Source organism: Sinocyclocheilus grahami, unplaced genomic scaffold, assembly GCF_001515645.1.
Source record: "Sinocyclocheilus grahami isolate Dianchi unplaced genomic scaffold, SAMN03320097.WGS_v1.1 scaffold1516.1, whole genome shotgun sequence".
NCBI lineage: Eukaryota > Metazoa > Chordata > Actinopteri > Cypriniformes > Cyprinidae > Sinocyclocheilus > Sinocyclocheilus grahami.
In genome coordinates, this window is record NW_015506695.1 from 32,542 (window position 1) to 59,262 (window position 26,721).

General features: G+C 37.5%; 2 protein-coding genes across 3 annotated transcripts in view; both read right to left on the bottom strand.

Annotated features, from left to right (window-relative positions):
• LOC107570875 (transmembrane protein 200C-like) overlaps window positions 1-12,192 on the bottom strand; it is a 17,174-nt gene extending 4,982 nt beyond the window's left edge. The window contains exon 1 of one of the 2 annotated variants that reach the window (XM_016257157.1): window positions 11,994-12,192. The gene's annotated coding sequence lies outside the window, so the exon portion shown is untranslated. Of the gene's footprint in view, window positions 1-8,198; window positions 8,385-11,993 lie in introns of those variants that run through there. The other variant, XM_016257156.1, reaches the window with a different exon arrangement.
• A 2,133-nt stretch (window positions 12,193-14,325) lies between these two features.
• LOC107570871 (lethal(3)malignant brain tumor-like protein 4) overlaps window positions 14,326-26,721 on the bottom strand; it is a 62,746-nt gene continuing 50,350 nt past the window's right edge. The window contains exons 19-21 of the mRNA XM_016257152.1: window positions 24,582-24,751; window positions 15,466-15,528; window positions 14,326-14,776 (exon numbers count right to left, since the gene is read on the bottom strand). Coding sequence (XP_016112638.1) covers window positions 14,624-14,776; window positions 15,466-15,528; window positions 24,582-24,751 — 386 coding nt within the window. The 3' untranslated portion in view covers window positions 14,326-14,623. The remainder of the gene's footprint in view (window positions 14,777-15,465; window positions 15,529-24,581; window positions 24,752-26,721) is intronic.

The window sequence follows — 26,721 nt, forward strand, 5'->3', positions numbered from 1 at the left end:
AAAAAAAAAAAAAAAACTTTTATTCATCCAAGTTGATCAAAAGTGACACTAAAGGCATTTAGAATGTTACAAAAGATTTCTATTCCAAATAAATGCTATTCTTTTGAACTTTCTATTCATCTGTGAATCCTGAAAAATAAAATGCATCACGGTTTCCACAGAAATATTGTGCAGCACGACTGTTTTCAACATTGATAATAATAATGTTTCTCGAGCAGCAGATCAGTATATTATACTGATTTCTGAAGATCATGTGACACTGAAGACTGGAGGAATGATGCTGAAAATACAGCTGCGCATCACAGACATACATTACAGTTTAACACATATTCACATAGAAAACAGCTGTTTGAAACTGTAATAATATTTTCACAATATTACTGTTTTTACTGTATTTTTCATCAAAGAAATGCATCCTTGGTGAGCAGAAGAGCCTTCTGACCTGTTACCAGAATAATCCCAACACTGATGTGATGTGAATATACAAACACACACACTCGTATATATGAGCCACTCTACCAGTATCACCATTTCCAATGAATGTCTCTCTCTCTCACACACACACACACTCACACTCACAAGCACTCTGAGTGGGAGCGAGATGCTTGTTTCTGTGAACAGCATATGGATGGTGTGGGTTAATGCAGCACAAACACACAGCAGTGATCAGCGACACATGAGTGAAAGAAGAACAGAAGCAGTGCGAGAGAGACAGATGACATGATTCACACCAGACTCCACACAGAAACATGAAAAGCATCTGTTTGGTGATTTGACATAAAAGCTGATGGACCTGCAGGAACGTGAGTCAGTCAATTTAAGGCTAGCAGGGAAAAAATATCTTGTTTGCTTAGTACATATATAGGATTACTAGGGTTGAGACGCTGGAAAAATGCAAGGCTATGAGATGTGAGCTGAACTTCTTTTAACTTGATCGTTGCATTTTTTAGAATGCCGTTTCACGCGTGATATAATGCAGAAGATGATCAAACACATCCATTAAATGCACGTGTGATCCTGGAGCACAAAACGTCGTAAGGGTCAATTTTTTGAAATTGAGATTTATGCATCATCTGAAAGCTGAATAAATAATCTCTCCATTGATGTATGGTTTGTTAGGATAGCACAATATTTGAAAATCTGGAATCTGAGGGTGCAAAAAAATCTAAATATTGAGAAAATCATCTTTAAAGTTGTTCAAATGAAGTTCTTAGCAATGCATATTACTAATCAAACATTAAGTTTTGATATATTTACGGTAGGACATTTACAAAATATCTTCATGGAACATGATCTTTACTTAATATCCTAATGATTTTTGGTATAAAAGAGAAATGTATAATTGTGACCCATACAATGTATTGTTGGCTATTGCTACAAATATCCCCCAGCGACTTAACACTGCTTCTGTGCTGCAGGGACACAAATATTTACATAGAAAAACAATGGGAAAGCAGAAAGCATTGCAGAACTACTGTGTGTGTGATATTTGATGTGTGCATGATGCTGACAGACTGAAAGCTGCTGCTGGTTTCTTTTACTGGTAATCATCATCTATTAATGCTGTTATTCTGTCAGTCATTTTGACTAACAATTGTCTTGACGTTTTGATTTGACTTCAAAAACTCAGTGTCTATATTTTCTTATTTTGTATATGTTTGGTTCAGTATTTGTACAGTACATATTTCATGCACTTCTGTGTTGAACTTTATGTGTGCTGCACTTAGAGTAGAACTTACTTTAATCAATGTTGCTTGAATCATGTTATAGTTAGGTTTTTAAGATGAATAATTAAATGCTAAAATAGATATCTTCGATCGTCAAACGTTCTGAAAAAATTAGAGATTTTATTTTTTGCCATATCACCCAGCCCTAAGAATTACTGCTGAAATAAGACCTTTTGAAGTCGATGAACATTATTCACTGCAAAAAATGATTTTCTTACTTCGTATTTTTGTCTAGCGCACTTCGGTGTTGAACTTTATGTGTGCTGCACTTAGAGTAGAACTTACTTTAATCAATGTTGCTTGAATCATGTTATAGTTAGGTTTTTAAGATGAATAATTAAATGCTAAAATAGATATCCTCGATCGTCAAACGTTCTGAAAAAATGAGAGATTTTATTTTTTGCCATATCGCCCAGCCCTAAGAAGTCGATGAACATTATTCACTGCAAAAAATGATTTTCTTACTTCGTATTTTTGTCTAGTTTTCTAGGATAAATGTCTAAACATTCTTGAATCAGGATGCATTTATTTGACAAGTAACATGACAAGATATTAAGACTTGTTTTTTGAAAAAATTATCAACATTTTGTAAGCTTTTGCATAAAACAAGCAAAAATATCTGCCAATGGGGCAAGAATTTCTCAAGATTATTTTTCTTGCCCCATTATCAGCTTGTTTCAAGCAACAATTAACAATTTTTATAATTTTTTCAGAAAACAAGACAATACCATAAGTCATTTTACTTGTAAAGTAAATTCATTCTGATTTAACAATTCTTAGTATTTTGTCTTGTTTTCTAGTATAAATATCCATGTAAGCGTCTATCAGAAAGGACTGATTCACTTACTGACGTCAGCAGGTGAACATCTTAGTGCTTCATGTTCAACTCAATTCGATCCAATAACAACAAATTAAAGCTTTAAAATCATATGGGATCAAATGCTTCTCTTAGTGGGATCTGACCAGGTTTGAGGAATCTTTGAATATGCATGAATGAGATTTGAAATTTCTCACAATTAACAATTAATAATTTTTATAATTTTTTCAGAAAACAAGACAATACCATAAGTCATTTTACTTGTAAAGTAAATCCATTCTGATTTAACAATTCTTAGTATTTTGTCTTGTTTTCTAGTATAAATATCCATGTAAGCGTCTATCAGAAAGGACTGATTCACTTACTGACGTCAGCAGGTGAACATCTTAGTGCTTCATGTTCAACTCAATTCGATCCAATAACAACAAATTAAAGCTTTAAAATCATATGGGATCAAATGCTTCTCTTAGTGGGATCTGACCAGGTTTGAGGAATCTGTGGTGCTGGGGAAGTTGCATGAAATAAGATACAATGTCCTTCTAAATAAACTCCCAAAGATTCAGATGCATCACAGTCTTTCTCAAGCGTCTGAACCACGTCACTCAAACAGAGCCTTATTAGAGCTAGAAACTAACACACACAGATGTAGGAATCACTGGATGTTTATTTCATGCTCGAAATCAAAACGGACATCTGACCAGGTTTGAGGAATCTTTGAATATGCATGAATGAGATTTGAGAGCTGTGGTGCTGGGGAAGTTGCATGAAATAAGATACAATGTCCTTCTAAATAAACTCCCAAAGATTCAGATGCATCACAGTCTTTCTCAAGCGTCTGAACCACGTCACTCAAACAGAGCCTTATTAGAGCTAGAAACTAACACACACACAGATGTAGGAATCACTGGATGTTTATTTCATGCTCGAAATCAAAACGGACAGACCATATTTTGCCGTGGCCTTTGTGAACCCGTCTGCTTTTCTGCAGTGGAGTCTAATAATTTATGGCACCAATTAAATCTTTATGTTGTCTTCCAAAAGGGACTTCCAGAGAGAAAATACATATTTGAGTTTCCAGCACCAGGGTTCATTAGTTCTGAATCATCAGGGGAGAAAAGAAGACAAAAGTGTAATAGTTTCTCGCTGGATCTCGAGTGTCCATTTCTCTTGATGTGTAACGCACCGCTGTGTTCATTAAGTGCTTGTTTGGAGTCTCTCGACACGTTAGATGGACACTGATTGAACATGAATCAGCAGACACGACTTCTTATGACCAGTGATAATGACTCTGCAGGACTTCATAAACCTGCTGACAGTAAATAAACATGACGCTTAGAATGAGAGTCCAAACAGCTCTCCAGTCCATCAGTTAACATCTGGAGAAGACAAAAGCTGAAACTAATCCAGCATTAAGACGTCCATAATCCATAATATCTCTTCCTCCAGTGAGTCAGTGTTCTGGTGTGAATCAGGAGAGAAATCTGCACAGATCAAGCAGCGTTTAAACAGCTCCAAACAAATATGAGGCTGGATTTTGATGTGAGAGACAACAGCAGATGCTTACTTGTGGATTATTGTGATGTTTTTATCAGCTGTTTGGACTCATTTTGACGGCACCCATTCACTGCAGAGCATCCATTGCTGAGACACTGATGCAATGCTGCATTTCTACAAACCTGATGAAGAAACACACTCATCCTGATCTGGGATGGTCTGAGGGTGAGCACTTTTTCATTTTTGGCTGAACTATTCCTTCAAACCTACAGTTTAAACCTGCAAGTGGTGCAAAACCTCTTACAAAGGTGCACTTGCAAACTGGTTTAAGAAGCCATCAACTTTTGCAAATCCCTTACATGCAGCTAAATGTTCTTCTAAATGTGCATGAACGTCATCACTAATGTCACGTCTCATTCTGCTTCACTAGTCAATGAACAGCTCGTTCATTTCTAACAACACAATCCACAGATGCTGCGGACTGGTGTTATAACACACACTGCTTTAACAAACACTGCTCCCATCTTTCTGCCTTGGCTCTGCTTCTATATTTCCAACCGCAAAGATTTACAGATCTGACGAATTCCTGCGAGCGTTTGGCAAACTCCACGTTTAATGAAATAAAGCTGAAAACGCTCCGTCAGTGCAGACAAGCGGATGATCGGGAGTTCAAAGGTGTGCGCGGATCCTTCCTCATCAAAGCAAAGAGCAGAGCATCTGAGCGTACACAGAGACGAGCGGCGGGATCCACAGAGACTTCAGAGACACACACACGACATCTCAAACACGATTTATGGATCACAATGACCTTTATGTTCATTTCTGAAGAGCTGGATGGAGCAGCGGGTGACAATAAACACGTCATGTGGACAAAACACCAAAATGACAGAGACTGCCAGAAACTAGCTGCAGTAAAAAGAAATATGATTTCCCTGCATCTCCATCATCAGTGCAGAGAAACGTAAGGGTAATGGAGCTAAAAATGATGACCTTTACCATCTGATTGCACTAGCAAACTCTTCTCCAGATTTGGTTTATCCAGTGTGTGAGATGCTGGAGCGATCGCTAGAAACAACACATCCATCACTGAACTCACTACTATAGACCGGTTTAATAGAAACGAATGGAAACCAAGCTGACGTGCAACCAATTCAAGTGGAGTTCTTTGAAAACACATCTTTCCAAACTAATTCCAGAGGACAAAAACCTCACGGATTGGGAACGTCAGGTTTCACCCATTAATCGATCAATCCCTCGCAGCCTCGTTCGCTTCTAATTAAATACTAGAGATAGAACGATTACCGGTTTCCCCATGGTTAGTATTACCATTTCTTATTGTAATTATCATTAAAACCGTATTCGACTACCCTGCAGCACAAAAGCAGTGTTAAGTCGCTGGGGGATATTTGTAGCAATAGCCAACAATACATTGTATGGGTCACAATTATACATTTCTCTTTTATGCCAAAAATCATTAGGATATTAAGTAAAGATCATGTTCCATGAAGATATTTAGTAAATGTCCCACCGTAAATATATCAAAACTTAATGTTTGATTAGTAATATGCATTGCTAAGAACTTCATTTGAACAACTTTAAAGATGATTTTCTCAATATTTAGATTTTGTTGCACCCTCAGATTCCAGATTTTCAAATATTGACCGATCCTAACAAACCATACATCAATGGAAAGATTATTTATTCAGCTTTCATTTAAAAAAAAAAAAAGGACCCTTATGACTGGTTTTGTGCTCCAGGGTCACATATAAACACTGTCCAGCATAAAGCACAGCAGCAGAGTATAGTTTAGTTTTGTGTGAAAACACGGATGAAAAAGCTGCGAGGTATTAAAAGAGTGCTAAGGGAATTTTACAAATGAATATATGAATGAATTAATTATATGAATGTACCCCTGAAGGTTCTGACTGTCTTCAGAAACGATTCAAATGGCATTTTGTTTTCATCTTCGCTCCATGTAATACCTAATAAAGTAGTGTTCTTTACGGGAACAGCTGTAATTCTGCTGCTCCAGAAGCGCCCCCTAGTGTCAGCCAGTGGATTTACAGAGACTCACATTCACATTCAGCCTGTGTGCAGCTTCTGTCTGACCAAAAACTATTGTATGCCCTGCTGTACATTTTGACCGGTTGATTTAAAACAAGCTCAAGTGGATTCTACACACTTAAACAATTCTGATAAAATTCAGAGCGGATATAATACATATAATCATTTATTAATCGAAGGCTGAAAGGCTGAAATGTGAGGTTTACTTAATTATATGAATGTACCCCTGAAGGTTCTGACTGTCTTCAGAAACGATTCAAATGGCATTTTGTTTTCATCTTCGCTCCATGTAATACCTAATAAAGTAGTGTTCTTTACGGGAACAGCTGTAATTCTGCTGCTCCAGAAGCGCCCCCTAGTGTCAGCCAGTGGATTTACAGAGACTCACATTCACATTCAGCCTGTGTGCAGCTTCTGTCTGACCAAAAACTATTGTATGCCCTGCTGTACATTTTGACCGGTTGATTTAAAACAAGCTCAAGTGGATTCTACACACTTAAACAATTCTGATAAAATTCAGAGCGGATATAATACATATAATCATTTATTAATCGAAGGCTGAAAGGCTGAAATGTGAGGTTTACCATTTTAGGAAAGTTTTTCAAAGCTTCATTTGAACATTTCATATGTTTTTAGATAAACTGTTGTCAGTCATGTTGTCATTTAAAATCCGGACATCATTGGTGATGTTATCGTTTTTATTTGTTGTCGATTTTAAATATAAAGCTAGGTGAAACGATTTAGGTGTCGGTACTTTTTGAACATTTCCAGCACCTTTGAACAACACCGTGATAATACTGATAGCCGTGATCATTTAGGTCACTGTAATCGTGCTAAGAAATGTTCATACCGTTACATACGGACCCTGACGACAGTCAATAGAGATCTGGTCTCTAATGCAAGATTTGGATTCTAAAAAGGAATCTGCTTCAATGTGAGTCCAGTTGCTCAAACCCCTTAAGTGATAACAATAAAGGTTTTCTTTAGTAAAGGGGTTTTTTCAACCATCTGCAGGTCTCAATTGTAAGTGAGTTTTATGCATGCAGTTAATGCATGTCAGTGACTTTACTGCACCTAGATATTCCAGTTGTGAGAGATCGGTCAGCCTGAACAGATTCTCATGCGCTTGACAAACAACATCTCACAAATTCCTGCATTAATTATTGCCCTGGCTTTAAACAAGATCTTACTTGACCAAGCACACTATAAACGCAGTGCTGTACCAAACTCTGCAGAAAACACTATGTTCTGGTTCAGGTGTTTGACTGATTATTCTGGTTCTCATCATGGACGACGCGTCCAGCACAAAGAACTCTTCAAGGTTTTGTAATAATCTACCTGGTGAAATGAATCGCTTCCCTGAGATACATTTACAGCTTTCGTATTTTAGAGAGATGCGTGAGTTCTCAGCATCATGATCCTGGAAGATCTCTAAATCACAGAAGAACACAACCTAACCTAACATGCATTGATCAGGTATGACCTGAGAGCCTCTAAGTGTCAGCATCCAGCCCTTCAGATCAATACTGAATATCCCAGCTACTCTTCAAACAGGTCTCTGTTATTCGATAATGAGGAGATTTAGTCACTTTGTCTCGATTTAAAACCCTAATGCTCATATTTGACAGTTCATGTTTTGTTACCACAAATTCAAACGTTTCTAGAATCTCAGTACAGACTTCAGGACCATAAAAAAGGCGAATTTAAATAGAGTTTTAGCTCAATAAAATGTGCAGCGAGTGTTAATAAAAATGGTGATTGTGAAAATGAGCTGCTCAGGTGGAAAACACTGAATCTCTCTCTGTTACAGCGCTTTTGACGAAGGGATTAAACAAAACAACGAATAAAGGTCATTTAAAACAACCTGCCTCTCAAAATGCGCGTGAAACCGAACAGAAACCGGAACATCGGCGAGGTTTACGCGTGGAAAATAACGTGCGTAACAGACATTCGGCACATTTAACGAACGCTAAAAACACTGGAGACAGACATGCATGCATGCATGCGATTTATATATATATCCATCCATCGATAAATCATATAATCCACTCCATCTGCACAGTGAAGGAACGTGTGAGGAGAAAACCATCGCTTACCGTGAAATACGACTAATAGATTCGTATTCGGGCAACGAAACGCAAACTTTGTCTCTTCACAAGAGCGCATTTTGCGCGTTAAGTTCGTGATTTCCAGTATTTCCAGCCAGGAATGTTTCCGCGCTCCTCTCAGCCGTTTACTCGCGCGCCGGTTCCCCGTTCCAGAGTTCAGTTCCGCGCTCCGCTCCGGCTCGGTTCGGGCTCCGCGTTACTGCGGCTGATGTTACGCCGCTTCTCCGGTGTTGTTGCTATGATACCGCAGACCGAATCCGGTGCAAGTGCTGCAGAATTTGAATAATTGCTTCCTAAACTGTTTAACCCGATGAGCGACGGCGTTCGTGACGCGTCAGACGCGCGTTAAACCCGCGTTCACCACCTGCGCCTCTTTGTTCCTGCTGCGCAGATATAGGCAAGAAAACATATTCATGCGCATTCGGAACAGGTTCATAAGCAGAGGAACGTCATGCACTAGACTAGTCAAAAAGTGCCATAACGCAATAATATTGCAACGTAAATATCATCATGACGGTACCATGACAAATATGTCCCAAGAACGTGCAATTACAAACACATCATTTCTCTGAACTCTAAAATATCCAGCTTTTAAACATTTGCCAAATATACCATTATGGGTATATTTAATCATTTTGCAATTGCAAGGTTTGGAAATGTGAAGTTTAAACACAATGTCAGATGAACGTCCAACTAGAAAGAAAGTCCCGCACACGAGCTTACACAATGCTTTGAGAGCATTTGAAGAGACTATAGATAATGTAAATGACAATAAAGCAACTGGAGACGCTTCATATTCAAACTGGTCTTCAAGATATTTAAAATACATACTAAATATACTTGAAATCTATTAACATGTTTACTGATTTGTCGCGCGAGACTTTAAGTATACCAGTTTAGCATACTAAAAGTACAATTGCATGGTATTTGATTAAATACACAAATGTATTTGTACTATACTTGGCATAAAATACATGCATTTCAAATAGATTGGAGTATATTTGTTTTTCACTAGGGGTGGCACCATGGTACTTTCAGATATACAAAATACACATTGTACTGAACCCATTTCATGTTTTCTGGCATTGCCATTTGTTCTGGTGCTTCAGAGAATACCAGACATGTTCAGAACATCAGTGTACCATGATATTTCTTGTTAGGAAGATTTCTTAGAATAAGTGACCTACCAAAGCAACTATTTTAAAGCATGATAAAATGACAGAAGGGTTGATCAACTCATTAAACTCAAGTGCTATTGTCTGTAAGCCTCTGCTGAAGACAAGCGTAGCGTTAATCAATACCATTATAAGATCAATAGCATTTCAGAGGCCAGAGATCAACTCAAAGATCAATAATCAGCTTTACCGACTGAAACCAGCTTAAAAAAAAGCTATGAATAATTAAACAATGCAACAAACATTCGAGACTAAATGAAAAAAACACCAGTCTTCATGTGCTTCTAGACAGCACTGAGGGTCCGTAATCAGATTACTTTTTCCAAGTAACTAAAGTAACATATACAAGAAGATATATAGAATATCAAATAACTTTTTGACGTTTATTTAAAGGTGCACAGACTGAGGTTTATTCATTTCACTTTTAATGTGAAAGTGCAGTTTATGGTTGACAAAAATAGAACTTTTGGGTTTTTTCTGATTAAAAATAAATAAGCAAGCCCAGCCCAAGTGACCAAAAGTAACAAAAGTAACGCAATTAGTTACTTTTTTTATGAAGTAATGCATTACTTTTAAAAGTAACTGGTTACCAGTGTGTTACTTTGCATTACTTTTTAAATCTGGGCAGGGCTTGCTTGTTTGATTTTAATATAAAAGTTCTGTTTTTGGCAAATAAAGCACTTTCACACCAAAAGTCATATTTATCATTTAAGTATTGCATGTTTGTGTCACATTCGGTGTTGCATTTCACCATTTTTATTCATTTTGAGGAATACTGAATCAGTTTTTTTGTGAGCGAGATGAATTATTCTAGAACTAAAGTAACATCTTATGATTTCTCTCAGCATTGGGGACGGAAGAGCTGTCAATCAATAAATGTGAAAAATGTGAAATTTTTTATTTGAAAAAGTAACCGAAATTTTCTTGTAAATTAAAAAGTAATGCGTTACTTTTAAAAAGTATTCTGATTACGTAACTGGCGTTACTTGTAATGTGTTACCCAGCACTGCTGGTTACAGGTGAGTGTGATTGTAATATGCAAACTCACACTTATAATACTCACACTTGTGGACAGCAGCACGATTAATTGTTAACTTTCCCCGTAATAATCGCTCAGGATAAAGATGAAACGCTGCAAACGAACACAGTTCCTGCCGCACCTCAGAGAGATGCTCATTAAGACAAACCTCCATGGCCTTTGAAGTTCCTACATCTCGCCTCAAGACACAATCAAGTGCTGGAGAGCAGCAGTGTTTCGGCCGCGTGTGTTTAACAAGCCCCATCTGATTCCCACAGACCTGTCCCAGAAGAGTTCAGACGCCTCATGACCCCAGAGGTTATTCTCAGCACATGGCCTTCGATTAACCACTCACATGGAAAACAGAGGAATGTTCACAACATTCTGCAAGTGCTAAAGGCATCAGACCGGGGCTAGTTGTCACAGGCTCTAGCAGTGCTTTTGTACTATGATATGTGACCCTGGAGCACAAAACCAGTCAGAAGGGTCAATTTTTTGTAACTGAGATTTTTAACAATCTGAAAGCTAAATAAATATAAGCTTTCCATTGATGTGTGGTTTGTTAGGATCGGACAATATTTGGCTGAGATACAACTATTTGAAAATCTGGAATCTGAGGGTGCAAAAAAATCTAAATATTGAGAAAATCATCTTTAAAGTTGTTCAAATGAAGTTCTTAGCAATGCATATTACTAATCAAACATTACGTTTTGATATATTTACGGTAGGAGATTTACTAAATATCTTCATGGAACATGATCTTTACTTAATATCCTAATGATTTTTGGCATAAAAGAGAAATGTATAATTGTGACCCATACAATGTATTGTTGGCTATTGCTACAAATATCCCCCAGCGACTTAACACTGCTTTTGTGCTGCAGGGTCACATTTATCTAATTCAAAAAGGTCTAAAATCAGGATAATATTGTGAATTCTGTCTCCAATATCATCATCATAATTTTCTAATAGTTGAACACAATAAAGCCACACTGACGTATATTACGATGACTGACTATATAACTGAAGTGGTTGAATTTTGTTGCCCCGGGGCAAGTTGTCACACATTTAACTGGAACCCCCCCCCAAAAAAAACACTAAGCCCAAAACTCATGAGCTAATTTGACAAATCCAAACAAATTAATAATAATAGCAATAGTGGAACGTTCACACATTTAAACACCATGTAAATGCATTTTCTTTCCTGCACCACTGACATGATGCACGTTTATGACTGTCATTATGAATAACAGCTAGTTAAAGAAATAATTAATCTAAAATGCTATTCTTGTGTTGAACCACAAACCAGCCCAGTGTTTTCCTCAGATCTACTCACATCTAAAAAAAAACACTAAGCCCAAAACTCATGAGCTAATTTGACAAATCCAAACAAATTAATAATAATAGCAATAGTGGAACGTTCACACATATAAACACCATGTAAATGCATTTTCTTTCCTGCACCACTGACATGATGCACGTTTATGACTGTCATTATGAATAACAGCTAGTTAAAGAAATAATTAATCTAAAATGCTATTCTTGTGTTGAACCACAAACCAGCCCAGTGTTTTCCTCAGATCTACTCACATCTGCATCTGGCTCCCCGCGGTCAATCATGAAGGATGAACAGTTGAGGACACTGACAATCACAAAATCTCATTAGATTGCACCAAAACCTCCTGTCAGAAGTTGCTGTATACGTTATCAATTATATTTATTTAGCTGTATCTGATCATTAACTGTATAGTCTGTTTTGAGTTTCACAGCCTGATGATTCCTTCACATCTCCAGATGCAAACAGCTCCATTATTCCCTCTTACTGAGCATCTGCTGCTTTTAAAGTCACCTGCTTCACATTTGCATTAAGAGCCTTCGGGTGTTTCCAATCACTGCGACCTGAAAACAAGCATCAGTCACACTGTTAATGATTACACAACATCATTAGTGCTAACAGCCAAAACCTCATGAAGTAATCAAACACATTGTCTTTAAAACACACTGTTAAAAGAAATAGTTCAGCCAAAAATTAAAATGTGTTGAAAATATACCCATGTACTGTTTATCTGAGATCAGGATGAGTCTGTTTCTTCATCAGGTTTGTAGAAATGTAGCATTGCATCAGTGTCTCAGCAGTGGATGCTCTGCAGTGAATGGGTGCCGTCAGAATGAGAGTCCAAACAGCTGATAAAAACATCACAATAATCCACAAGCAATCCACAGCACTCCAGTCCATCAGTGAACATCTGGAGAAGACAAAAGCTGAAACTAATCCAGTTTTAAGACACTTTTAACTAAAACACGAGTCCATAATTCCATCCAACAAAAATGTTCTAAGAATGTAGTGTTTAGCATTTGACAACCTTTGAAGAATGTTTTTTTTTTCTTGGTTATGCGAACATTAAGGAAACATTCCATTGTATCATTTTGCAAACATTATGGGAATGTTACTTTTGAATGTTCTGAAACAAGCAGCAACATTTAAAAAACGTTAGATGAGCGTTCATCTGAAACAAAGTTCCACGAATGATGTATGAATAACGTTTTGAGAACATTATTATAAACCAGATCACTTTCATTCTGTTAATGTTACTGGAAGAAAGTCTGTTTATAACGTTGAGCGAACATTGCCAGAACGTTCTCAAAACGCTCCTTGTTAACTGGATAACTCTTCCTCCAGTGAAGACGTGTTCTGGTGTGAATCAAGAGAGAAATCTGCACAGATCAAGCAGCGTTTAAACGCACACACACACGCTCACTCACTCACTCGCTCACACACTCACACACTCGCACACACAACACACTCGCACACACAACACACTCGCACACACACACGCTCACTCACACGCTCACTCACACGCTCACTCACTCACTCACACACACAACACACGCTCACTCACACGCTCACTCACACACTCACACACACAACACACTCGCACACACACACGCTCACTCACTCACTCACTCACGAGCAAATCCTGTAGTCGCTGTTCGCCTGTTTGTGTTTGCGTACACATAGCACCGTGACCGAGAGAAACCTCTCATAGACGCCGGCGACTGCGTTTGATTGTCGCGTGGTTGAGTTTGAGAAGGAAAAGGAGAGGGTTTAAAGGCAGAAGGGGAACCTGACGGAGACGAGGCCGTAGGGTGATTAGCACTAACGGAGGCGTTGGGAATGCATGGATACAGTAGATTCATCTGTGCTTCATGTGTCTCCCGCCGGCGGCTGGTGTTTATCCTCGGCGTGTTTGAACATCAGGATGGAGTTGTAGATCTTGAGGGCCGGGCCGAGCTTCATGCTCATTATCTTAACGATGTCTCGCTGCGTCAACAGAAGAAAGGCCTTCCCGTCGATTTGCTGGTGAGGGAGTCAGCAGAAAACATTACAGAGTCAGTGTGTTTAACCATCATATAAAGCTGCTAATGAACACTAACGACACTATGAAATCATAATGTGATCTTAAATATGACAAAATGAACTTTAAGCTGATGCAGTTAAACTGTATTTACAGTCTCTCTTCCTTGAAAACTGATGCTTGCAGACAGCTAGAAAAATAAATAAATATTCTCTGAAAATGTACTCTTTAGTTTATAAAAAAATATATGAGAAAAAAATTAATACTTCTATTCATCAAGGATGCATTAAACTGATCAAAAGTGACAGTAAAGACATTTATAATGTTACAAAACATTTCTGTTTCAAATAATCACCCACTCACTCACACACTCACACACTCACTCACACACTCACTCACTCACTCACTCATGCTCACACAACACATTCGCACACACACACGCTCACTCACACTCGCTCACTCACACTCGCTCACTCACACGCTCACTCACTCACTCACTCGCACACTCGCACACTCGCACACTCGCACACACAACACACTCGCACACACAACACACTCGCACACACACACGCTCACTCACTCACTCACACACTCGCACACACACACGCTCACTCACTCACTCACTCACGAGCAAATCCTGTAGTCGCTGTTCGCCTGTTTGTGTTTGCGTACACATAGCACCGTGACCGAGAGAAACCTCTCATAGACGCCGGCGACTGCGTTTGATTGTCGCGTGGTTGAGTTTGAGAAGGAAAAGGAGAGGGTTTAAAGGCAGAAGGGGAACCTGACGGAGACGAGGCCGTAGGGTGATTAGCACTAACGGAGGCGTTGGGAATGCATGGATACAGTAGATTCATCTGTGCTTCATGTGTCTCCCGCCGGCGGCTGGTGTTTATCCTCGGCGTGTTTGAACATCAGGATGGAGTTGTAGATCTTGAGGGCCGGGCCGAGCTTCATGCTCATTATCTTAACGATGTCTCGCTGCGTCAACAGAAGAAAGGCCTTCCCGTCGATTTGCTGGTGAGGGAGTCAGCAGAAAACATTACAGAGTCAGTGTGTTTAACCATCATATAAAGCTGCTAATGAACACTAACGACACTATGAAATCATAATGTGATCTTAAATATGACAAAATGAACTTTAAGCTGATGCAGTTAAACTGTATTTACAGTCTCTCTTCCTTGAAAACTGATGCTTGCAGACAGCTAGAAAAATAAATAAATATTCTCTGAAAATGTACTCTTTAGTTTATAAAAAAATATATGAGAAAAAAATTAATACTTCTATTCATCAAGGATGCATTAAACTGATCAAAAGTGACAGTAAAGACATTTATAATGTTACAAAACATTTCTGTTTCAAATAAACACTGTTCTTCTGAACTTTCTGTTCACCTGTGAATCCTGAAAAATAAAATGTATCACGGTTTCCACAAAATGATTGTGCAGCACGATATTGTAATTATTTAAAACTTTAATCTCTCTCATAATTTTGCTTCTCAAGTTAAGTTTGTTGTGATTCTTTTACTTGAAACAAGAGACACAAATAGTAATTAGGAACATTTGTTCACAGTGGAGCAAATGTGATTTAAAATGCATAAGAGTGTAGTGAAAGAGTACTGTGCTTGATTTAAAGCTGCTGTGGCTGTAAGTGGAAAAAGAATCACATTTGAAACTCGTTAAATTGCTCCTCAGCTCCACACGTACCTCCTCTCTGAACTGCTTGGCCTGTTCCTCACAGCCGGGTAAAGAATGGATGAAATCAGCCACCTGAAACACACACACACACACACACACACACACAGTTTCATCTTCACTCTTGTTTTAGAGGTTCTCAACAGGATAGAATCAAGGTTACATTGTGACGGAACTTCTGCGTTACTTAGCAACTGTAAACAGCTGCAGTTACATTACACATTTCACTTTATTCTAATTATTAATACATGTAACTATTGTGAACACTGTTGTCTACTGTATCGTCATATTTATGTAGTGGATAATTATAAATCAAAACTATTTTAACATGTTTAAAGGGGTCTGTGCCGGAGAACAAAAATATAATGATAATACTAATAATATTTAAAAAATTGTGCTGTCAAACGATTAATCGCAATTAATCGCATCCAAAATAAAAGTTTTTATTTACATAATATATCTGTGTACACTGTGTATATTTATTATATATATATATACACATACAGTATATATTTCACATCTATATATTTATATTAATTTAATTTATATTATATATAAATATATTTAAAATATAAACGTAACAGTACGTACACACATACTTTGTGAACAAAAACTTTTATTTTGGATGCGATTAATCGTTTGACAGCACTAAAAAAAAAAAACGAAATAACAATATAAAATATATTATACATAAAATTACTTGTGTATCATATTGAAGTAGTGGGTAAATTATTATTATAATTAAAAATAATTTTTATCACAGTTAAAGTGGTCTCTGTCCGAGAACAAAAAAATTATAAAATAAATATAAAAATATAATATACATTATTATATAAATTATAAATTAACAACATAAAATATATATATTTATTATACATAAAATTACAAAAAATAACTTGATAGCTTTTTATAAAACGCCCACTAAGGCACCAGTGCTCATGAAATAGTAATAATAATTAGAATCAATAATTCTAATTCCATATTTTAGACCTGACGAAACGCTGTTTTAAACACAGAATCTGTCAAATCTTAATTTAGCGATACAGGCGTATGGTCAAGTAAAAGCAGCATCTTGTGTGTGCATCTGAAGTGTGACGCTGATGAAGCGAGCGTGTTCTCGCCGCAGGAGCAGGTCAGCTGAGGTTTGAGCGAGAGACTCAGAAACATTCTGCAGCGTCAGCGGAGCTGAAATATCCTGCAGCGTTTACTCAGGAACACACTCAGGCGTGTCTGCTATGCTCAGGGATCTCCAACAAACAACCGCGGCTAAGAATAACCCGTCTGAAGCGTCGCCGCAGTCTCTGAAGAACTTCACTGATGTGCTTTTTGACCCTGTAGATGTTCTCACTCAGAAGCTCACAGTACAATTACATGAAGAGCGTCTCTGGAGCCGCGCCGGACTTTAATTAAACAGAAAAACTCCAGAGAGCATCTTTGGAACAACATCTCAATTTATTACAAAACCGCCGCCAAGATGCAGCAGACCGACCTTCTCTGGTCCTCTCAGCTAATATCCAGAGCATATCTGCATTGATTTCCCAGCAAAAACATCTGTATCAGGATGCAGTGATTACATTAGTGTTACTCAAACGCATCTACACCTGACTGACAGACAGCAGCATTAACCCACAGAACGTTCCCATAATGTTTTATTTTAACTTTCAGTATGTTGCCGGGAGGTTTGGTTTTTGTGAGAGCAAAAGGGAATGTTCCCTACAGGTTATTTTTAGGTGCTGAAGAAATGTGAAATCTGGATTATTACAGTAAATATACTAGAAAACCGCCTATGTAAATGAACAAGTTAAATCTTACATATGAATTAATTCCAGTGTATGATGGTTGATGCACTCGGATTATTTCACTAATTAAACAATAGATCAAAACAAGACATGTTTGTATAGTTCTGATTATTGGCATTCATTCATTCATTCATTCAAAGCGTGTTCTATAAAGGTTCGCGAGAGCGCTGGAAGATTACTGATGTACAGCAGGGTAAAATAATATTGGCATAAAGAGGTTAGAGGAATGTTAGGACAATGTTAGCTGAAAGTTAGTAATGTTCTACAAACCCAAAACAAAATTCTATTTACATGAAGAGAACTATTCAGGGGAGTGTTTCCCAAAAGCAACTATGGTCGGAAGTTCCACCGTTACCAATAGAGTTCAATAGAACTTACCACTATAGTTAGCTAATCATGCTTTTGGGAAACGCACGCCTGGATAATTATCTTCAATTAAAAACGTTCTGGGAACAAAAACTAACATTCCGGAAACCAAAAAAACATTCCCAGAACGTTCTGGGAACAAAAAAAAAACATTCTGGGAACCAAAAACTAACATTGCTGGAAAAATCTTGGAACCAAAAATTAACGTTCTCGGAACCAAAAAGTAAAATTCCCAGAAAGTTCTGGGAAGCAAAATCTAACATTCTGGGAACCAAAAACTAACATTGCTGGAAAAATCTTGGAACCAAAAATTAACGTTCTCGGAACCAAAAAGTAAAATTCCCAGAAAGTTCTGGGAAGCAAAATCTAACATTCTGGGAACCAAAAACTAACATTGCTGGAAAATTCTTGGAACCAAAAACTAACGTTCTGGGAACTACAAAGTAAAATTCCCAGAACGTTCTGGGAACCAAAAACTAACATTCTGGGAACCAAAAACTAACATTGCCGGAAGATTCTTGGAACCAAAAACTAACGTTCTGGGAACCAAAATTTAACATTCTTGGAAACAAAAACTAACATTCCCAAAACGTTCTGGAAACAAAAAAAACTAACATTCCAGGAACATTCTGGGAACCAAAAACTAACATTCCCAGAACGTTCTGGAAACCAGATCTTAAGGCCTGTTTGTTCCCGCTAATGAAGACGCTGCAGATGTATTCAGTCCTGCAGGGAGAGATGAATGCTTGGGCTCTTTATTACCATCACACTCTTTTATCAAAGGCTTCAAATGAAATATTGGAGCGATCTAAAATTCACCCGGGAATCGATCGGGCTTTCATAGAGCACAGGAATAGAACAGGAACTCTTGGCTGGATCCATTAGATGTTCTGACCGCAGTGTTTACGTCACATCATTTACAGCACTCGTGTTTGTCTGAAATGCTAATGGCTTTCTACAGTTAAAAGACCTCAAACCACAACAGCCAATCAGACGACAGCAGAGCCACACCCTGCTTAGCAAACAAGCACAGTTGACAGGAATTATCACTTGCACAATCGAGGTAGTGTCACATCGTCACTAAAGTTTATAAATTGCATTACTTTTTAATTCTTGCCAGTTTAACCATTCAGTGCTCGCGCGCTCTCCTGGAGACTGAGCTCATGCACACTCGCAGCGCACACACATAACGCCAGGTTCACACACACGCCGTTTGCAAAATCCCGATTGGAGCACCCCTATTAATACAGTCAATAACATTCACTAAAACAAACTTCAGATGTTGTAATCTTGAACTTACTTCAGACTCAGCCGGAACTGCAACCACATCAGACTCACGCTCACCTAAACATGAACGATTCCCTCTGCACTTTATCTGTTAAACCACACTAATAATCTTGGAACCAAAAACTAACATTCCTGGAATGTTCTGAAAACCAAAAACTAACGTTCTCAGAACATTCTGGGAACCAGATTTTTTTCAGCTGGTAAGGCCTGTTTGTTCATCTATTTGTTCACTTCATCTGTTAAATCACACTAATAATCTTGGAACCAAACCCAACATTCCTGGAATGTTCTGGGAACCACAAACTACCAGATCATCGATCAACTTCATCTTCTCAAGATATCATTCCATCTAGATTTCTAAAACAGATTTGCAATACTGTTGGACACAATCTTTTAACTATTTTGAATACTAGTCTAATTACTGGGGTTGTTCCTGACTGCCTAAAAACAGCTACAGTAACTCCATTATTAAAGAGGCCCAATCTTGATTCCTTGAATTTTAATAATTTTAAGCCTATATCAAACTTGCTGTTTTTTTCTTCTAAGATTCTTGAGAAAGTTGTGCTGACCCCGCTGCAGTCCCATTTGATGTCAAATAATATTTTTGAAAATGTCCAATAGGGTTTTAAGTCTCAACACAGCACGGAAACTGCACTTTTAAAAGTTGTAAATTATATTTTACTTGAAACCGATAAAGGGAATGCTGTGGCTTTGCTGCTTTTAGACTTAAGCTCTGCATTTGATACGGTTGACCACAATATCTTGATTTCCAGGTTGGAGAGCTGTGTTGTGTTACAGGGCAAGGTGTTGAAATGGTTTCAATCTTTTTTTAACAAACAGAAGTTTTAGTGTTTCCATTGGCCAACATAGTTCGTCCTCACGCCCACTTGCTTGTGGGGTGCCACAGGGCTCAATTCTTGCCCCAGTTTTATTTTCTATATTTATGCTACCAATGGGTGCTTTCTTTGAGAAATATGGAGTGTCCTTCCACCTATACGCAGATGATACTCAACTGTATTTTCCCTTGCAGTATAAAAGTAAAGAATTATTAGGACCTCTGTTGGATTGTCTAAACGAATTACAAATATGGTTAAAGCAGAGTGTTAAACGAGAACAAAACTGAAATCATTTTGTTTGGTTTAAAGTCATATGAAGACTGTGCCCTTCACTTTGGTCATCTCTCTTCCTACTTTACACCCCGTGCTAAAAATCTTGGTGTTCTTTTTGATTGCAACCTGGGTTTTGAGAAACAAATTAGTGCAGTGGTCAAATCAAGTTTCTTTCACTTACGGCGTTTATCAAAAATCAAATCTTTACTCTCTGTAAAACAGTTTGAAACGATTCACTCGTTTGCTCTCTCTCGTTTAGATTACTGTAATTACCTATACTATGGTATAATAACATTCTGAAAACAAAAAACTAGCGTTCTCAGAACATTCTGGGAACCAGATTTTTTTCAGCTGGTAAGGCCTGTTTGTTTGTTTACTTCATCTGTTAAATCAGTAATAATCAGATTGTATTGAGAGTCGATGAGTGTAAATCCTGGTCATTATTCAGCATTAAACACAGCTCTGACTCCATCAATCCTGACTCAATTCCTCAGGAACAAACGAGCCCTTCAGTGCGAGTGTTTGCCAATAAATAAGGAGTGGTAAATCCTGCTAACACACCACAGTACAGCGCTGAACGCCGCTTCGCTCTCTGATTTTGCCTCTCTGATGCAGTGTATTACTGGGAGTTTATAGACCATCACTGACACACAACCACCACAAAACCTAAATCCTGGTCATTATTCAGCATTAAACACAGCTCTGACTCCATCAATCCTGACTCAATTCCTCAGGAACAAACGAGCCCTTCAGTGCGAGTGTTTGCCAATAAATAAGGAGTGGTAAATCCTGCTAACACACCACAGTACAGCGCTGAACGCCGCTTCGCTCTGCTGCTGCGTTTGCCTTCTCTAAAGGCCTCTCTGATGCAGTGTATTACTGGGAGTTTATAGACCATCACTGACACACAACCACCACAAAACCAGCATTAATTAAACACTTCATTAACAATAATAATAAACATAATCAGACAATATTTTAATAATCTGAGACTACCACATCAACCAAAACATCTCGTCAATTAATCATAAACAAGTTGCATAGAATTTTAAGCTTGCTAATATGTAATTTTGCTGTTATTAAATGTGACCCTGGACCCAAAGGCTCAAAAATAATCTTTCCATTGATGTATGGTTTGTTAGGATCGCACAATATTTGAAAATCTGGAATCTGAGGGTGCAAAAAAATCTAAATATTGAGAAAATCATCTTTAAAGTTGTTCAAATGAAGTTCTTAGCAATGCATATTACTAATCAAACATTAAGTTTTGATATATTTACAGTAGGAAATGTACAAAATATCTTCATGGAACATGATCTTTACTTAATATCCTAATGATTTTTGGCATAAAAGAGAAATGTATAATTGTGACCCATACAATGTATTGTTGGCTATTGCTACAAATATCCCCCAGCGACTCAACACTGCTTTTGTGCTGCAGAGTCACATGTTGCATTAAGCAAATATAATCTCTTTATAGCATCAGACAAGCTCTAAACACTACAAACTTCATAATAAACTGCACTACTGTTTAAATGTTTGCAGTCAATAAGATTTTTTAAGATATTGGATGCATTAAATTGATCAAAAGTGTCAGTAAAGACATAATGTGACAAAAGATTTCTATTTCAAATAAATGCTGTTCTTTGGAACTTTCTGTTCATCTGTGAATCCTGAAAAATAAAATATATCACGGTTTCCACAAAAATATTGTGCAGCACGACTGTTTTCAACATTGATAATAATCAGAAATGTTTCTCGAGCAGCAGATCAGCATATTATACTGATTTCTGAAGATCATGTGACACTGAAGACTGGAGGAATGATGCTGAAAATACAGCTGCGCATCACAGGAATACATTACAGTTTAACAGAGATTCACATAGAAAACAGCTGTTTTACATTACAATAATATTTCACTGTTTTTACTGCATTTTTTATCAAATAAATGCAGCCTTGGTGAACAGAAGCGACTTCTTTCAGAAACGATTTACTGACCCCAAACTTTTAAACATTAGCACATATAGAAAAGATCATGTAGATAATGATGAAGCACTGGTTTAACGTGTGACAACATCAACCGGAACACACACAACCTGTTCACCGCTGGGTCCTTGAGGGCCCACGGCCGATACTGACACCGCCTGTAGTTTAACCTGTGTTTATCTCTGCGCTCTGTTCACCTGGTGACCATGGCAACCAGCCCATCATGCACCCAGCGGCGTGAAGAGGCTCGATTTCACCTCCGCAACCCGACATTAGCACGACAACCAGCCCTAAACTACAGCACAGAGACAGCCACTCCACCGAGATACCAGAATGTGTTCATACTCGCAGATCACATGACCTACAGCCTCTGCGCTCCCATTGGCTGATGTCACATCACATCATTTGCATAAAGCTGAAATCTGCTCGACTGTAACATTGTGAAAACTGCAGCTCATGATGCTGAATGATTTCTGCCTACAGACTGCTGTCAGTATCGACACTTAATACTGATATTACAAATATACACTGTTTGAAAAATATTTAGGCCTAAATTTAAGATTTATGCATTTAAAATTGCATATCAAATTTCCATGAATTTGGATTACACAGTTTTAATAAACTAGCATAATGTGATCATATTTGTGAGTCGTACATCAATGAAACAAGTCAGATTTCTAAATAAATAAATAAATACATGAATAAATAAAAATCATGCCATAGTTTATTAACTATTTGCATCTATTTGACTGAATTGAAATAATTCCATTTTAAAATGCATTTATTCAAATTGCAATGTGTTCATGACTATTTTTTTCAGTTATAAAGTATAAATGTGGTGAAATATGGCTAGCTGTGTAACAAGCAATATTCGTTTAATTAAATTAAATTGAAACAAACTGACTTCTTTATGATAAATAAATAAAGTTGCTTATTGTGCATTTAAAACACTGAGTTTATTAACACTATTACAGAAATCTGACCCGTTTCATTGATGCACGACTGGCAAATATGATCACATTAAGTTTGTTAGTTTATGTTAAAACTCTCTAATCGAAATGCATGGAAGTTTTACATGCAACTCAAATACATTAAGCCTGAATATGTTTTCGAGTGTATACAAAACTGCAATGTTCACACAATGCCACATTCTTTAAGTAAAATCAAGCATAAGGGATGCATAGACAGATGAATTACTTCTTGGAAACCGATTGAATAGGAACAAATAAACCCTTATATGTGACTCTGGAGCACAAAAGCAGTGTTAAGTCGCTGGGGGATATTTGTAGCAATAGCCAACAATACATTGTATGAGTCACAATTATACATTTTTCTTGTATGCCAAAAATCATTAGGATATTAAGTAGGGATGCACGATATTATCGGACTGATATCGGAATCGGCCGATAATGGCTTTAAATGTAAATATCGGCATCGGCTCGATATGAAAAACGATGCCGATATGTCTTGCTGATAAGAGGAATGCATTAGCTCACATGTGCTCAGGGTGTGCTAGCGATTAGATCACATCAGCAGTGTGGCTCATTCTGGAAGCAAGGTTTTGTCTGAATGATGATTAGATTCACTCTTTTGGATCGCTGCTTTAATCTGTGAAGAGTAAACTGTAATAGCACGTGCAGTGGGTCCTAAAGCCGTTCGGTAAGGAGTTTTAATCTGTAGGGGGCGCTGTTGGCCTACTTCTAATTACATTAAAAGTAAAATGGCCTACACAAATAACATTTAGACTGTGTTTCTGATTAAATAAAGCAGTAATTGATGTCATAAAATATTGAGTATGTTTTGATTTAAAGGTCAGAATCTATAGCTTACATGAAAAAAAATTTGTAAATTAAATAATTTTATATATACTGATTTATTCATTAAAATGTAATACGTTTTATTTTTTTTAAACAAATCATGAGCTCTAAAAGATTTTCAGAATTTTTACAACTATTTTGCTTTAGACCATCTACAAATGTTAAATCTTAAAATAAAATGTTAGGGTTAACACTGCATCTTTCTTTTCAAAGCTTCAATGTACTCTCCAAAAACCTTCATTATAGTTTATTTAATTCTAACAAACAAGTTCTTGTTAAAAACTAAGCAAAATTACAAATATTTTGCTTATAATTTTTGCACAGGAGAGACTTGAAAAGGAAATATATCGGTATTGGCCAAAATGAGTTGAAAAATATCAGCATATCGGATATCGGCAAAAATCCAATATCGTGCATCCCTAATATTAAGTAAAGATCATGTTCCATGAAGATATTTTGTAAATTTCATACCGTAAATATATCAAAACTTAATGTTTGATTAGTAATATGCATTGCTAAGAACTTCATTTGGACAACTTTAAAGATGATTTTCTCAATATTTAGATTTTTTTGCACCCTCAGATTCCAGATTTTCAAATATTGTCCGATCCTAACAAACCATACATCAATGGAAAGCTTATTTATTCAGCTTTCAGATGATGTATACATCTCAATTTCACAAAATTGACCCTTATGACTGGTTTTGTGCTCCAGGGTCTCATATGAGCTGCACTCAACACTGAATGAGACGGAGCGCTCCTCACCTCCTCCACACTCCAGTGGGCGACGCGACTGGCCTGAACGCCGGCCACACCGGGCAGAAGCTTACAGTGCTGCTCCCAGCACAGCGGCAGATCACGGCTCGGGTGAGCAGACATCGCCGAGAGGAAGACGGACTGATGCAGCGCCTGCTGGAGATCGTCCACGTTACGCTCTGAAACACACACACATCAGCCATTTACCGCGGGAAATAACAAGAGCTTTTGGATCTACTCAACATAAGATTGTTTTTTTTCCAAATAGGGATAGTTCACCCAAAAATGAAGATTCTGTCATTAATTTCTCACCCTCATGTCGTTACAAACCTGAGATATTTTTGATGAATTCTGAGAGCTCTCTGACCCTGCAAAGATCCTTACACGATAAAGGTCCAGAAACGTAGTAAGGACATTGTTAAAATAATCCATGCGGCATCTCGTGGATATGTTGTTTAGGTTCAGATCAAAGAAAAAACTAAGTATCCATGTATCTACACTACCGGTATATTCTATTCAAAATGGAAATCTTTTCTAACAATATACACTACAGTTCAAAAGTTTGATTCTTTATTTTTTGAAAGAATTTAAAACTTTTATTCAGCACGGATGAGTTAAATTGATAAGAAGTGATAGCACAGCTTTATATTGTTAGAAAAGATTTATATTTTGAATAAATGCTGTTCTTTTTAACGTTTTATTCATCAAAGAATCCTGAAAAAAGTATCACAGTTTCCAAAAACATATTTGGCAGCACAACATTGATAATTCTAATAATAAATCAGCATATTAGAATGATTTCTGAAGATCATGTGACACTCATCCACTCATGTGGAAATTCAGCTTTGCATCACAGAAATAAATTATATGTTAAAGGATATTAAAATAGAAACCATTATTTCATATTGTAATAACATTTTGCAAGATTACTGTTTTTTTCTGTATTTTGGATCAAATAAATGCAGCTTTGATGAGCAGAAGAAACTTCTTTAAAAACATTACAAGTCTTACTGATCCCAAACTTTTGAGCGGTAGTGTATATACACACATGAACCACTGATGTCACATGGATTATTTTAACGATGTCCTTGCTACGTTTCTGTGCGTTGATCGTGTAAGGATCCTTGCTATCTATGGGAGGGTCAGAGAGCTTAGAATTCATCAAAAATATCTTAATTTGTGTTCCGAAGATGAACGAAGGTCTTACAGGTTTGGAACGACATGAGGGTGAGTAATTAATGACAGAATTTTCAGAGGTTTTCCTGCATGGGCCATCAAATCAACAGATAACAAAACTTTTTTTTTTTAATTCTCATTCCACGCTATTATAACCCAGTAAACACCTCCCTCAATCAATTAACTTCCCATGAAAAAGAAAGACTCGTGTTTTAGTTAAAAACGTCTTAATGCTGGATGTGTTTCAGCTTTTGTCTTCTCCAGATGTTAGCTGATGGACTGGAGTGCTGTGGATTATTGTGATGTTTTTATCAGCTGTTTGGACTCTCATTCTGACGGCACCCATTAACTCCATTGCTGAGACACTGATGCAGTGCTACATTTCTACAAACCTGATGAAGAAACAAACTCACATTTAAATTTTTAGGTGAGCTGTTCCTTTTATGTCAAAAGAGAAACGAAATCTCATGACGATGTTTTCTGAAATAATTCAGTAATTTCAAACATCAGATCTCAGACTGAGAGACAAATACTGAGGAGCCTCATGGGGTGCCAGTGCACAGGACACGGACATCATGAGATCGATGCGAGACAGACACGCACACACACACACACACACACACACACACACACAGCTGTGTTTCAGCAGGCGGGTGTTTGGCACGATGACATTCACTCCGATCTGCGTCGCCACCTGTGTCCCGTTACACAAGCCGTTGCCATGGCAATTGTCACAGTGCATCGTCGTCTGAGCAACTGTTTGCAATCTGTTGTGTCACATGATCAGGTCTGATGATGAGGACGCGAGCGGACAGCGTCTGCAACGATTAGAGTCTCACAGCTCACACATCACCGCAGGACACAAAAGAGCAGCACAACAGAGACAGAGAGAGAGAGAGAGAGAGAGAGAGAGAGAGAGAGAGTGTGTGTCTCAACTCATCACGTGCACACACACACACACACACACACACAC